This window comes from Macrosteles quadrilineatus, unplaced genomic scaffold, assembly GCF_028750875.1.
Source record: "Macrosteles quadrilineatus isolate MER2022 unplaced genomic scaffold, UCM_ALF_1.0 Scaffold_3__2_contigs__length_128488019, whole genome shotgun sequence".
NCBI lineage: Eukaryota > Metazoa > Arthropoda > Insecta > Hemiptera > Cicadellidae > Macrosteles > Macrosteles quadrilineatus.
The window spans coordinates 24,090,315-24,103,601 of record NW_026542596.1 but is presented as its reverse complement, the minus strand read 5'-3'; the positions used below and the strand labels follow the sequence as shown (position 1 = coordinate 24,103,601).

At 33.3% G+C, this 13,287-nt stretch overlaps 1 protein-coding gene across 4 annotated transcripts in view; it reads left to right on the top strand.

The window, feature by feature from the left end:
* Positions 1 to 13,287, top strand: part of LOC128989647 (potassium voltage-gated channel subfamily KQT member 1) — a 349,887-nt gene that overhangs the window by 334,229 nt on the left and 2,371 nt on the right. For 3 of the 4 annotated variants that reach the window (XM_054411607.1, XM_054411609.1, XM_054411606.1), the window contains exons 12-15: positions 980 to 1,136; positions 4,751 to 4,873; positions 8,669 to 8,761; positions 9,720 to 10,469. In XM_054411607.1, the coding sequence (XP_054267582.1) occupies positions 980 to 1,136; positions 4,751 to 4,873; positions 8,669 to 8,761; positions 9,720 to 9,740 (394 nt within the window). In that variant the 3' untranslated portion in view covers positions 9,741 to 10,469. Of the gene's footprint in view, positions 1 to 979; positions 1,137 to 4,750; positions 4,874 to 8,668; positions 8,762 to 9,719; positions 10,470 to 13,287 lie in introns of those variants that run through there. The other variant, XM_054411608.1, reaches the window with a different exon arrangement.

The window sequence follows — 13,287 nt, the reverse complement described above, 5'->3', positions numbered from 1 at the left end:
TAGGCCTATTCTACAAATCTCTGTAAGGCCAAGGCCAGAAAGTACCCTGCCAACCTTCTTCTTAGCCATCAGGATTTAAGTTTTTGTTAGACGTGCTTTTTTAATGTGCCATTTACATATACAGTAATATTTTTGATTTTGTTGTTTCCAATGAATCTGGAGGAATCATTTGTGAAAAGGATGAATTTAATTGGCCCAGGACAGAACCCTGCGGCACACCCCTATTGACTGGTAGCTGTTTTGATAAGGGAACAGATTTTCTTCCATTTGTTTCATGCTGAATTTAACTACAGTCGAACCCCTCATATCTGGCCATGACAGGACCAGGATTTTTTTGCATATCGGGAAGAGCACAACTTGCGGTCTTGGCGACATCGATAATCGTCTCTCACAACCGTGGCAACACCCGTGAGCATATCCTAGGGTCTCCGTGACATTGGTGTTAAGATTAGAGGTGGTATATTACACTCAGAGTAAAACAATGGATTCGTAATAATTTTGTTCTTGAATTGTACCTCTTTTAGTCAAAATAAATCATAATGTGAGGTTAGTTAGGCAGATGGTGTGGTCATCTTTTGTAGGTTTTTGCTTGGGCCTACATGATCTAGATACAGTCTAACTAGATTTAGTATAGTTTAGTCTAGAATAGTTTAAGCCTCATAGCACTAGGAGTCTGGTACCTTTTTTTTGGAGAACTCTTCTTTTTGGAAAACTGTCTAGGTTCTTAAATATCCGTTTTTTTTTGTAACATTTCTTTTTTTAATATTGATTCTTTTTCTATATTTATTTCGCGCAATTAGTTGCTCTCTTTCCTAGTATATTGTGCATTGTGTCTGTTTCATGTATTAATGTATGTTATTTGTGCTGTTTATCAAATTGTTCTTTCATGCAATACAGCTACAATTTATCTGGATTGATAGGTATTGATAGCTTTGAAGAAATGAGATTAAAAATACTAAATTTGTTTTTCACATTACAGGTTAACAGAAGTGCACAAGAATGCCATCAGAGCAATACGTAAAATAAAGTATTTTGTTGCGAGGCGAAAATTTCAGCAAGCTAGAAAACCTTACGATGTCCGTGATGTGATTGAACAGTATAGTCAAGGCCATTTAAACATGATGGTCAGGATAAAGGTAAGAATTTAGGTTTGAAATATGAAATATTAGTAGTATCATAGATAAAACATACTCCCTGAGTAGATTTCCCAACCTTATGGAACAGCTGAAGCCAATTTTACTGTTAGTTCTGCTCGGTGTACTGTAGAGTTGTGTTTTGTTTACAATTTGTTTCTATTATTTTAGGGTTAGTTTCTCATGATTTGTGCCTCGTTGTTTGGTTATATAGCTAGTGGACAAGTTATTGTTTATGATTAGATAGTTTTATTTGGTTAAACGAGGTTTTAAATTACTAAAATAGCAAGAAACGAATTGTAAACAAAACACGACTCTACAGTACACTGGGCAGAACTAACAGTAAAATTGGCTTCAGCTGTTCCATAAGGATGGGAAATCTACTAATGGAGTATGTTTTATCTATGGTAGAATTGAGTGACAGCTGTTCAATTTCAGTTAATAGGTTTGCTTTGGCTGTCAGTCTCATCATAAGTAGAAACAAATTAAACATTCAGGTGGCTGTTTTAGAGTGACCAATCAATTTATCTTTGGTCAGCAATTTGTTTCAACATCTTGTTGGGGACCTTGTCATTTGAAATCAAAGAAGACGAAATTAGGTATTGACTCTCCTTACTCCAGGAATGGAGATATATAATTTAACTTTACTTTCAATGGCATACGCAACAGAGAGTCAAATAGGCCAATACAAGATGTAACCTGCAAGGCAGGGCTTAGTAACAGGAGCACACCTACCCTGGCTTTAAAAAGTTAACTCCTCAAATATTTTAAAATATAGAGAAACTCTTTCTCTTTATTATTGTTAAAAATATTTAAAGCAGACAAGTATTTATGTTTTACACTCTTTTTAGTGACACACTTCAAAATGGCTCTTGATCCAGCTAGCACTTAGGAAAATGCATAAAAGAGTCGTAATCATGAGTCATGATACAGCACTTCCTTGGCTAAACAGCTTAAGCAGTAGAAAAGACGTTACAGATTGTGTGTAAACCACCTGTAGCCTGGCCAGAAGCTTTTTTGGAGCAGTTTGAAAAAGTACAATATTTGAATTTAACGACTCTATTTGTAGACGATATTATGGTTAAAAGCATGTAGTTCTTACTAGATTTGAAAACATAAAGTTTAATTAGTCTGTTTTTTTTTATTTTTTTTTATTAAAGTTAAAACATATGGGAATTTCATTTCATGCCTTCAAACTTAAATTGTCCTGTGTAAAGCCCCCCATACACGGTTGAGCATGTTTGCGAGCCTGTTGGCGAACACGCTCGGGAGCATGCTCGGCGTTTCCGACAGATGATCGAGCCTGTTCACAAACATGCTTGCCGCTACCGCCTAGTAATCTTGCTTCTCTCGCGCTGTGACAGTCCAGTTGTGTTTAAAATGGATGCTAACGCTGTTGTGGCTATTTGCAATGGTTTTGTTGTTTGAAAGGTGAGAAAAAATTAAAGCCACAAAAAATATGGTGCAAAAATTGTTTTAAAAACAGGAACCCATTCAGTCACATGTCTCTGTTATCAGAACTAGCATCAATATCAAAGGAATCAAATGATTATAAATACCCCCACTGCAGCATACCTGCATATCTTAATTTATTTGTAACCTCAACTTAATAAACAGGTTCCGCTTTTTAATTTTATTTTGAATATAAAAAATTGTTAAAGAAATATTCTAAACAATTATCATTAATATTTTATTTTATATTATTTACTTGCTTCAATACAGTTTACACCATTTACATTGCCCTTATAATATTATTGCTTCAGTGGGTTTCTTCTTGTCTTTTCACTTCACTTTTGCTTACACTTTCATGTTATGCATGTAATACTAACATAAACAAATATCTATAACAATAACAACAATGTATAAATAAAAAAAAATTAACAATGATAAATTATAAAAATAAAAAATATATAAATAAATACTGAGTTGTAAAAATAAATACAACAACGAAAAAAGAAATAGATTAACATTTACTGATTGATTAATACTGTTTTTAATTTTAATTTGAAATTGTATATGTTGTCAGAGAAAATATCAATACTAGGGATGGTCAAGTCTCGAAATTTCGGAAAATTTTCGGGAAATTTTAAATCTCGTTACACGAGACGAGATTTCTTTTTGGCCGAGATTTTTATCGAGTCGAGAATAAAAAAAAAAAAAAATAAAAAAAATAAAAACGCCTGCAGAAAGTCAATGCAATACCCGCAATACAGGAGCGTGTTGTAGTTGTGTTTCCTTTGCGAAGGCGTTCTTATTTAATTAATTCTTTTAATGTAAATATTACTTTAATTATTTTAATAACATTTGAGAAGTTTTGTTAAGTGTAAGCAGTGTGAGGAATGTTTTATTACTATAAAATGTCAAAACAAGTAACTATTTTATAAAAATTAATATTGCTTTTATTTTATGATTTATTTTATTTTAGGATAAGTTGAACTCTATCCTAACTGATATCACTATGTTTCCTAATCGTAGGCATTTTTAATAAGTTAGGTGTGATTAATAAAAAAATGTTATGCTGATGTTTTTTAATAAAAGATTGTAAATATTCTTGCCTATTATCATTATTTTTGTATTTAAACAGTCATCTAACAATGTTACAAAATCAGGTAAAAATTTTGAACGTGCATTTTCCGTTGTGTATGAGAAGGGAAATCCCGTCTCGATCTCGTCTCGAAATTTTATGAGAAATACAAAATCTCGTCTCGTCTCGTCTCGAACTAAAAATCCAATCTCGTCCATCCCTAATCAATACTATTGCATTTTTTTATTATGAAATCGTAGTCTTTCATTAATCGATAGAGGGGGAGGAGGCATGGGCAGTGGTGCGGCTGTAGGGCAACGAGAAGAGACGTTTGTTTCTACTATTAAAGCAGGGTACGCTATAAGACAGGCCCAGCTAGCTAGCAGCGTCGTCAACCTCTCCACGCGCCAGTTTGTACAAGAACACCTGACGTATGATCGTTCTCCTCAGGTCTAGACTCTGCAGCCCAAACAGTTGTAACAAATCATGATATGGAATTTCGTACGTATAAATATTAAAAAGCATGTAAAATAAGAATCTTAAAAACTTTTTCTGGACTTTCTCTAAAGCATAATATGAGCTACTCAGTTTATTTAAAAACATTCACCAACAGTTGGCCCCAAAAATAGAATCCTAACACTCAAATCTCAAAATTAAAACGCAAAACCTGTTTCATAAGGGGAGGTTAAAATAAATAAATCAAGATAGGCTACTTAATAATCAAATGTTTACTATTAAATAAAAACTGAAAGAAGAAAATTAATTACTCTCACTAACTTGTATATCTGGCCAGTGGGTAAAATTCCGGGAGTAAAAATCCAGGCCGTACATTTTGAGCTGACCTCATGAAGGGAGTAAAAATCAAGGGGTAAAATTCCAGCCTGTACACTCCATGTTTTATCGTTTGATTCTTTCTGATTAAATTCACAACCGTGAAAATAAACGTTTAATTCCACCTTTAATTTATTGAACTGATGTCGTGGTGCGGCCGGAATTTTACCCCCTAGATTGTGACATCAGTTTTGCTCAGAGGGTAATTATTCCAGGCGGATAAAATTCTGCTACCCCGTACTAATTGCCAACTTTTGTAAAGGAGCTGCAGAGAAGGTTAGACCAGACCCTGGGGAAACCTGGCAGCTATCTGGCTGGCATTGATAGATCTGGCAACGTCAAACCTATGACGATAGGGGCACGACTCTACAGGGTAGAGCAGCAGGTCTGTAATATACTCCTTCTTAAAATACACCCCTTCACTCCTTCTTATAATACACTCCTTTGTAGATTTGTTGTCATCATTATTGATCATTCTTGGTTTGAAGTTCATTTTTAGTGTAAGTTTTGGTGGCAAATTGCATTTCTTTAGTTTGTCAATAATGTTATCTAAGAGATTATAGTAAACCAATCCCATCAAGATAGGTAAAACATTCTTTTCATGACATTTTAGAACCAGGAATCAAATCAAATCAAAATCAGAATTAAAATCTCAAATATTCATCAATCAAAGTTAGAATCTGATCCCGTCTTTAGTTGAGAGAGTACCTGTAAAGATTAGAACACAAAACTCAGTCAAATTGCCACAACAAACTTGTTGTGGGCAGGGGAAAATAATGTGATGACTATCTAAAATTTATTTAAATGTTCCCAAGTACCAAAAGTTACATTTCCCGGTGCATGCCTTATGTTTGATGCTTCGACTCACACAGGATCACCAAACTTTAGCAGGCGAAGCCGAGCATATGGCTTTCAAGTACATGGCGAAGCCGAGGATGGGGATAATTACCGGGAAATGATTTTCTGTTCAAGTTGTGAATAAACAATACTTTTTAATTACAACGCAAATGCATATTTCTGTTAACATTTATTATTTTAAAGACTTAAAAAAGTAAAAATAGCTGATTTAAATCTTAAAAATGTACGCTAAAGTGCATGTGCACTAGTGCACTTAGTGGACAAGCGGAGAAAATGATTGAGAGCAAGGGAAAGTAAATTTAGAGCGAGGGAAAACCAATTGACCGTTTTCCCCTTGCTTTAAATTAGAGCTTAGGAAAATATTGTTGTCTTTGAAATGAGATGGCATTGAAAATACTACTTTCTGTACAAAATTGCTGAAAAAAATAAACCCAGATATAAAAATAAATTTGTTATAGCCTATGTTGCTTGTCTTTTGGCTATTTTAACCGAAGAGAATAGTAGTGTAGTACAAGAATTTTTGACTGTACAAGAAACTGTTATTTTTGTACTGTCAAATATCTTTTTAACAAACTCAATCCAAATGCTACCAATTATCAGATATTACATTCACATCAAAATAGAGAACAGTTTTACACTAGAAAGAGTACTTGAGATAACCACAGTATATATTCCTTTATTGAATACTAGCTGTGTACCCGTTCTACGCACGGGGATCTTATAATATTCAGTTGAAACCTTCTTATATAACGAACAGCAGTTGGTTTGCATATTTTAAGATATGCTGGCCAAACTATTATACATAGCTTCATTTTATGTTGTTTTTTGTTGTTCCGGATCGGTATGACAATCAATAAAAGGTTAAATTACCTCTGTGTCTGCCGGTCGATCCTATAACGGTAGGCTTACTTTTATTTTTACTATCTGATCTCGTTTGCATGGCTCAATCACGTCCTGGTTGAAGTTCGTTCGCTACGCTCACTCACCTGTATGTTGGAGCTCGTTCGCTGCGCTCACTTTCCTTCAGGTTAGCTCGTTCGCTACGCTCACTTGCCTTCAGGTTAGCTCGTTCGCTACGCTCACTCGCCTCCAGGTTGCAAATTAGCTGTTGTCATAAATGTAAAAGAAATAATAGTGCTAGTGCTGCACCCTGTTGGTAATCCTTGTAACTTTAATGCTATTGAACATCACAGAACAGAACCAACTTGTTTAATTGAAACAGCTGTTAAGATTCAATAATTTCATTTCTCATAAGGTTAACATGGGCTTCCAGAAATTCCACGTCAAAAATCGACAAAAACTTGATTTTCAAGGGTTTACTGTTAAATATCTAACTGTCTCATATTCGATGAAATACGTCTAAAACCATCTCATATATGTATAGTATTTGGAAAATAAGTTTCAGGCGGGACAGTGCTATAGTTATTGAGGAGTAGTTGTAATAAAGTGCGTATTTTAGCGTTACCAAGAGAATGACAGATAGACAGACAGACAGACAGACAGACAGACAGACAGAAATTGAGATAAGGTTTGATTCGGTTTCTCTGACCTATGAAATGTAAAAATAACCAAAAAGTTCATTATTCTAAGCAATGTACAGACAAAACTCTAATTTTATTTATATAGATAACACCGTTATTGAATTGACTTGTGATGGAGACTGAGAAATGTTACCAATTTTATTTAAAAGAGCTTATTGTACTTAATTTTTTTTTTCAATCAATTAACTTGCACTTACACTCCTATATGGGAAAAATTATGAAGTAGGCCTATACAAATATTCCTTTTATTCATGATACAATTTAATATTTGAATAGCATTCAACTTTTTACTTCCCTTTTTTTCCCTATAAAACTACACAATACTAATTTTGTGCTTTATTCGCTGGAATCATCAATTTGAGTAGTAAATCCCTTAGGTTTCGAGTATTAGTTGTAATGATTATTGAATATCCGTAACGTAAATTAAGGTTTCCATTGAGCTCTCATCCCGGCCAAGCAAGCGCCGTGTTCTTTGCTTCATCCACTACTATTCTTACCTGTTCCCACCCTCTAGGCAACAATTAGTCTAGTCATAGTAGCAGATACAATCTTGGGGAATATGCTCCTGCCAAATATATATCTGTTGAATAGGTCTCTGTGGTCTAAGATGCGAACTGCTATTGAAGTCCACTGCCAGTTGACGGACTTAAACAAACTAAAGTGTGATAAAATGTGAAAATGTACATAAGGAGAAGAGAAAGTGCAGTAAGTTTTGCTCAGTAGGATTGCTGAACTGATAGGGAGATTGAAAACAATGGTAGAACCTAGATAGCTTGACACTCCCTATAGTTCGACATAGGCTGTGAGGACATGACATGTTGGCAGCGGCCAATGATGAGTTCGCCAAGGTCGAAAACTAGAGCCTTCTCATTGTTTTAGTGCACGCAAAAACTTGATACTTAACTTTCCCATTCATTTACATTTTTTTCTAACATTCATAGTGAAAAGCATTTGAATATTACAAAATATTTTATACTGTAAGAAGACAAAGAATGTTTCTATTGCAGTTTAGAATATGATAACTTGTTTCATCAGTGTTAGTGGTGATCTGTTAGCTTCGGCTTGTGTGTAAACTTTTATATAAATAGTGATAGAACTCAAAAACATATTAGCAGTTTTGCAATCAAACTGCTAAAATCCTCAATTTCAAAAGTTTTGAATCTCAAAACTCGCCGATCAAATCTCAAAACCAAAATTTTTCCAAAGTTTTGGTGGTTTTTAGATTTGGTTTTGAGTTTTGACACATCACTAGTTACTAGCCTAGTGGTTAGCATCCCAGTCTTTGGTGCGGGACGGATGGGTTTAATTCCCAGCACATCCACAAAACTTTAACCGCTTTCCCTTAAAAGCGTTAAATATCACGTTGACTTTAGTTAAAATGCCTCTGTCATAGGAAAGAAAATACCTGCTGCCGTAATCTTACAAAATTTGTACGGCCAACGGCCATGTGCAAACTGCCTAAGTCACCTATGCACATTTTCTACCATTTTACACTTTGCTTTGTATTTGTATGTCAACTTCTAACAAATTTCTGTTAGGATTCACCTGTTTCCACAGAATCCTAATCACAAAAGGCTCTCTGACTTGGCGGGAGTGTACAATTTTTCTCACGTAGGCCTACTTATTTTTGGTTAGTGTACGAAGATGAGACTAATGGCCAGAGAAGGGTGTCGTTTGGTAGCAACCAGACCTTGATGGTAATCTTTATTTAAGGACAGCCCTTGTATCTTAACCTATTTCAGCTCTTGTTTTGTATTTTATCAGTCATGTTACGTTTCTAGCTGTCAATCATGGACAAGAAGCTGGATCAACTAATGTATATAGCCAATGCACAGACGCACCATAGATTGTCCACGCCTGCGATGGAAGAACAGGTCTGAACCAACTCTGAGCTATCAACCCACTCGATGCACCCAACATTGTGACTCACGTTTGTTGCACATAAAACACTGATTAGCCAACATACTGCTTCTTGCATCACTGAGAGAACAAAATTTGTTTATGCTTAATGCCATGAAAAGTCATCTAAAATGTCAAGTTATTTGTAAATATTTCACTCTAAAAAGCAATTAATTGTAAGATAATTGATGTTGGTAGATTTTGCTCTTTTAAACTTCTTCCACCTATACGGATTTGAAACTAATTTTGACAAGTTTCTTAATCTTATTTATTTAACTTTATTGTTTATTGAACTTCCAACCAACAAACCGTCAAAATGCTATAACATATTTTTCTGTCTCAATAAAATTGTAGTAAAATCAATTATGATTAAAAAAATAAACTACGGAAAAATCTTTCTACGCGTTTGGTTGTCCATTCATTGATTCAGTGAAATGTTTCTAAAATTAAACTAAACTATGGGTCATAGGGAATTATTATTCTTAGATTAGCATTGGCACTGTAGTTGACACTGATTTAAGGGCATGGTAAAATTATTTCTTACAACAATTAGGTGAATTGCAAGTTGAATATTTTTTCTAATCAAAATATTTATTTGTTCAAATTACTACTAGCAGCCTACTATTCTAACATTTATAAAAGAGTCAATTGAATTCAATAATTAGTTCAAACAAAACTCTTTTAGATCAAAGAGGCTATATTTAAGCATTGCACATTACATTTATTTAACTTGATTATAGCACATTGCACATTATAAGTAACCTACAAAAAAGTACCTAAGTATCACAATAAGCAATCCAAATTCTTGAGCAAATGATCACAGTTTTACAATGTTTGCACATTAAACGTTTTCGCTTAAAGAATTTATAAATATTTTTACTCAATTATATTGCATTTGAATACATTAATATGTGGTCTTTTACTCTGTTTTAGGTTCTTGGAGATTTGTTTTAGATGTGGAACTATAAATGTTATGAAGTTATTACAGATACATAGCGACACCAATTTGGTTATCGATGTTTATTAAAAATCTGCAAATGCACAAAACGGAATTGATTGGTATCTGTTGATACTTTGTATATTTCAAGGTTATTTTTGGTTTAGACCGAATCGTGGCATATTTTGAAGTAAATTTGTTCAAACAAAAGTGAATTTTGGCAGGCATGTTGGTTAGTTGTTGTTTTGGACTGTTTGTGCCATTGATATTGTTTGGTGAAACTCAAAGATTAACAATGTTGGGATGCTGGGTTTTGGTATTGATACTTTCGATAGTTATGTAGATATATGATAAAATAAAAGTGTGGAAAATACAAATTGTATATCAAATACCTAATGTCATGTGACGATTTAGCATTCTCTACTGAGTAGAAAACATTTATTAAACATGGAATTACATTTTACAACTTTGAGAATTAATTAGCATGTATTTCATTACAACAAGTATATGGTATGTATAAAGTTCAGTTTTTCTCTGTGTTTCACATCTATTTTCTCTGAAGATGAACATTCCATTAGTAACTAGGAAAATTCTTAGTCTTGTGAGAAATATCATAAATCACTATTTATATATTGCAAAGCCAATAAAGGATATAGTTTCATAATCACTATTGTATTGAAAAGTGGTAGCAAGAGTTGTTATCAAAATTGTTCCAAAAATATCTTATTATCTTTTAAAGAATTACGTAAAAAGAACACATTTTTAAAAGTTTTTAAAACATATATTCGATAAATATTTAATATTTATCATAAAAAAATTATACTTTATGATTTGTAAAATATTTGTAAGTTAATACTTTTAAACTTAACCAAGCCAAGAAGCAGACATATTCTTTTAAGTAACTTTAATGTAGTACACTTATCACAATCCTTTGGTATTATTATTGACTATTGGATACTGAAGACTAGTATCAATAGTCAAAGGGTTTAAAGGATAAGTTTAAACTAAAACTAAGTGATATTACAACGTAATCCGATTTCACAACCTGTTTTACTAAAGGACGCTAATGTTTACTAAAGGTTTTATAAATCATCATAACAAAACTCTTGTTGCCACGGACGTTTATTTCTCTAACCGTTTCTTATAGCATGTAATATCATAATATTGTACCGTAGTGCATTTTGATATTTCCTTAGGGTCCAAAAATATTTCACCATGCTTTGTAATTATTGTATTGTATTCATAATATCTTGAGAGAGTTTGAGAATCTCAAAGAGCTGCCTGGGAAGAGCAGTGCAGTCAACTTTCCCGTAGTTCCCGTTAGACGAGTCCTGAGTTGCAGTTTAGAGGTTGTTGTAGAAAATATCAATTGAAAATTTCATAAAATGCACAGTAAGCAATACAAATTTTGGTCTGGTAACCTAAGACATCCAACAAAACTAAGGAATACAAACTACTCAAGTTTCTAAATTGTTCCCGGATCAAATTGTTTTAGTAGGTGTAATTGTTACGGTCTTCTTGTTTTTTGAAATAACAACATTTGTTATTGAATTGCTTTTGATGTCCAACAACAACGTTGCAGTCAAATATTTAACTCAAATATATAATATAGGTTGTTTTATTGCTAGAGAAATTATTCACCTTGTCAAATGTACAGAAGTTGCAAGCAATTTGATGCATAAATTTTGCTAGCGCCGGTGTTTTGATAATTTTACTGTAATAGGAACTAATGTTGTAGTAGGCAGCTACAGTTCTCTACCATCTTAATCTGAATTGACACAATGTTTATATATTCTGCACATAATACTTCTACTTACCTAAAATTGAACGATGCTGTTATGTATGAACCAGTGCAAAAAAATCATGTTTGTGTGCTTTTATGTCTTTGGTATTTCTTGTCAGGGAACGTTTAAAATCCTGGTCTTGTTACTATCTACATCAATCTTATCTTTTATTAGATAGTATAATTAATTGATTTGATTTTCTATGACAAATGGCCAGCATTTTCATGTTTGAAGGTGAGCGCTATAACCACTAGGCTACCCAGACAATTGGCTTATAACTGCTGTAGTAAAGGAGTGTTCCACAATATGTCATGTATTAATAACCTCTAAACTAGTTTGAATATTTTTTTAGGAGATGTGTTTTAGATTGGAATAGTATTAAGATGCACTTCCCGAAGTTTGCCGTGGGTGTTTTTGGAAGAATGTTTTACCCTGAAATTTCCTGCACTCTCTTCCCCGTCAGGTCTTGAAGTCTCAGAGCAACTTTGGTGCCTATTCTATGTCTGCTGTGCAGAATATTCTATACTGTTGTAAATAGTCTTTATTTAATAATATTGATAATAATAAAGATAATAATTTTGTCAACATTTAGTATAATTTTAGCACACATGTATTTAACGGTTTGCATACTCTTTGGAAACTGTTTTACGCTTTAAAGTACCTTTTGAATAGAAGATCCTAAATTGTTTGGTTTATTTTTTCAACCCTTCCAAAACAAACAATAGGCTAATTATTTTCCATTTAATTTTTTTTATTTACATAATTCTTAATGTGCCACTGATTTAAAAATATTCAGAAAATATTTCTTTCTGTACCTTGAAGATTCATTAAAATCACCAAAAAGGGATAGAGTTGTGTACAACCCAAACAAAAGGACAAACTTTACTTTATTTACCTGTGAGTTTAAAATGTGTGACATTTTATATAAAATAAATTGTAGGATTTACTATTGTACAAAATTTTAAATACTTAAACAGTTTTTGTGAATAGCCAATTTATTGGTTAGAGATTTGGGCCTCTTTGCTGAAGTCTTAAGGTGAAAATCCTACCAAACACCAATGTTAATTTGTTGTCTAAAACTCTATGACCAAGCGATCCCGAGCTGTAAGCTCACTCCTATGCCAAGGGTAGTTCCATTGGATGAGTTTTTGCAAAAGAGATCCATCTCCACATTAAGCATAAACAACAAGTGAAGTATCTTGTCTAATTTTTAATTGTTTGAATTCTCATATTTTTTGTTCAATTCTTAAAAAAAATCTGATTTATTAATAATGGATATTTGAGTAAATGCACACGAGCTTCAAACCCTGAGAGTAATCAATGTGATTAATTAACCAACTAAACATCTAAGCTTTCGTTTTTATAATTTTTACTCTTTGACATTTTTGGTCTTACAGTAAACAGTTGTAACTCATACTTCAACCAATCAATAATCATGCATAGTTTCAGATTCACACTTGCCAGTGCCAGTGTATGTGATAGAATGGCACAAAGATCATAATTCTAACATCAGAGCCGCAATTCTTTGATGTTTGTAGTTCAGTTTTGAATCGTTTAGCCATACAAATTATCAAAATGAGGAACTGTGAAAGGTAAAACAGTTTCCAAACAAGTCAACCATAATCAGCGGGGTGGGAGCAATGTTTACATATCTGCACAATTTAGCGATAAGTCTTTGTGAGTCTTCACTTGCTTGCTCCTTTTCATTGTTTGAGTAGAAGGTAGTCGTGTATCGCTTATATACTGTAGGTATCCCAGGATAAGGTAGCAGTATTGAGTC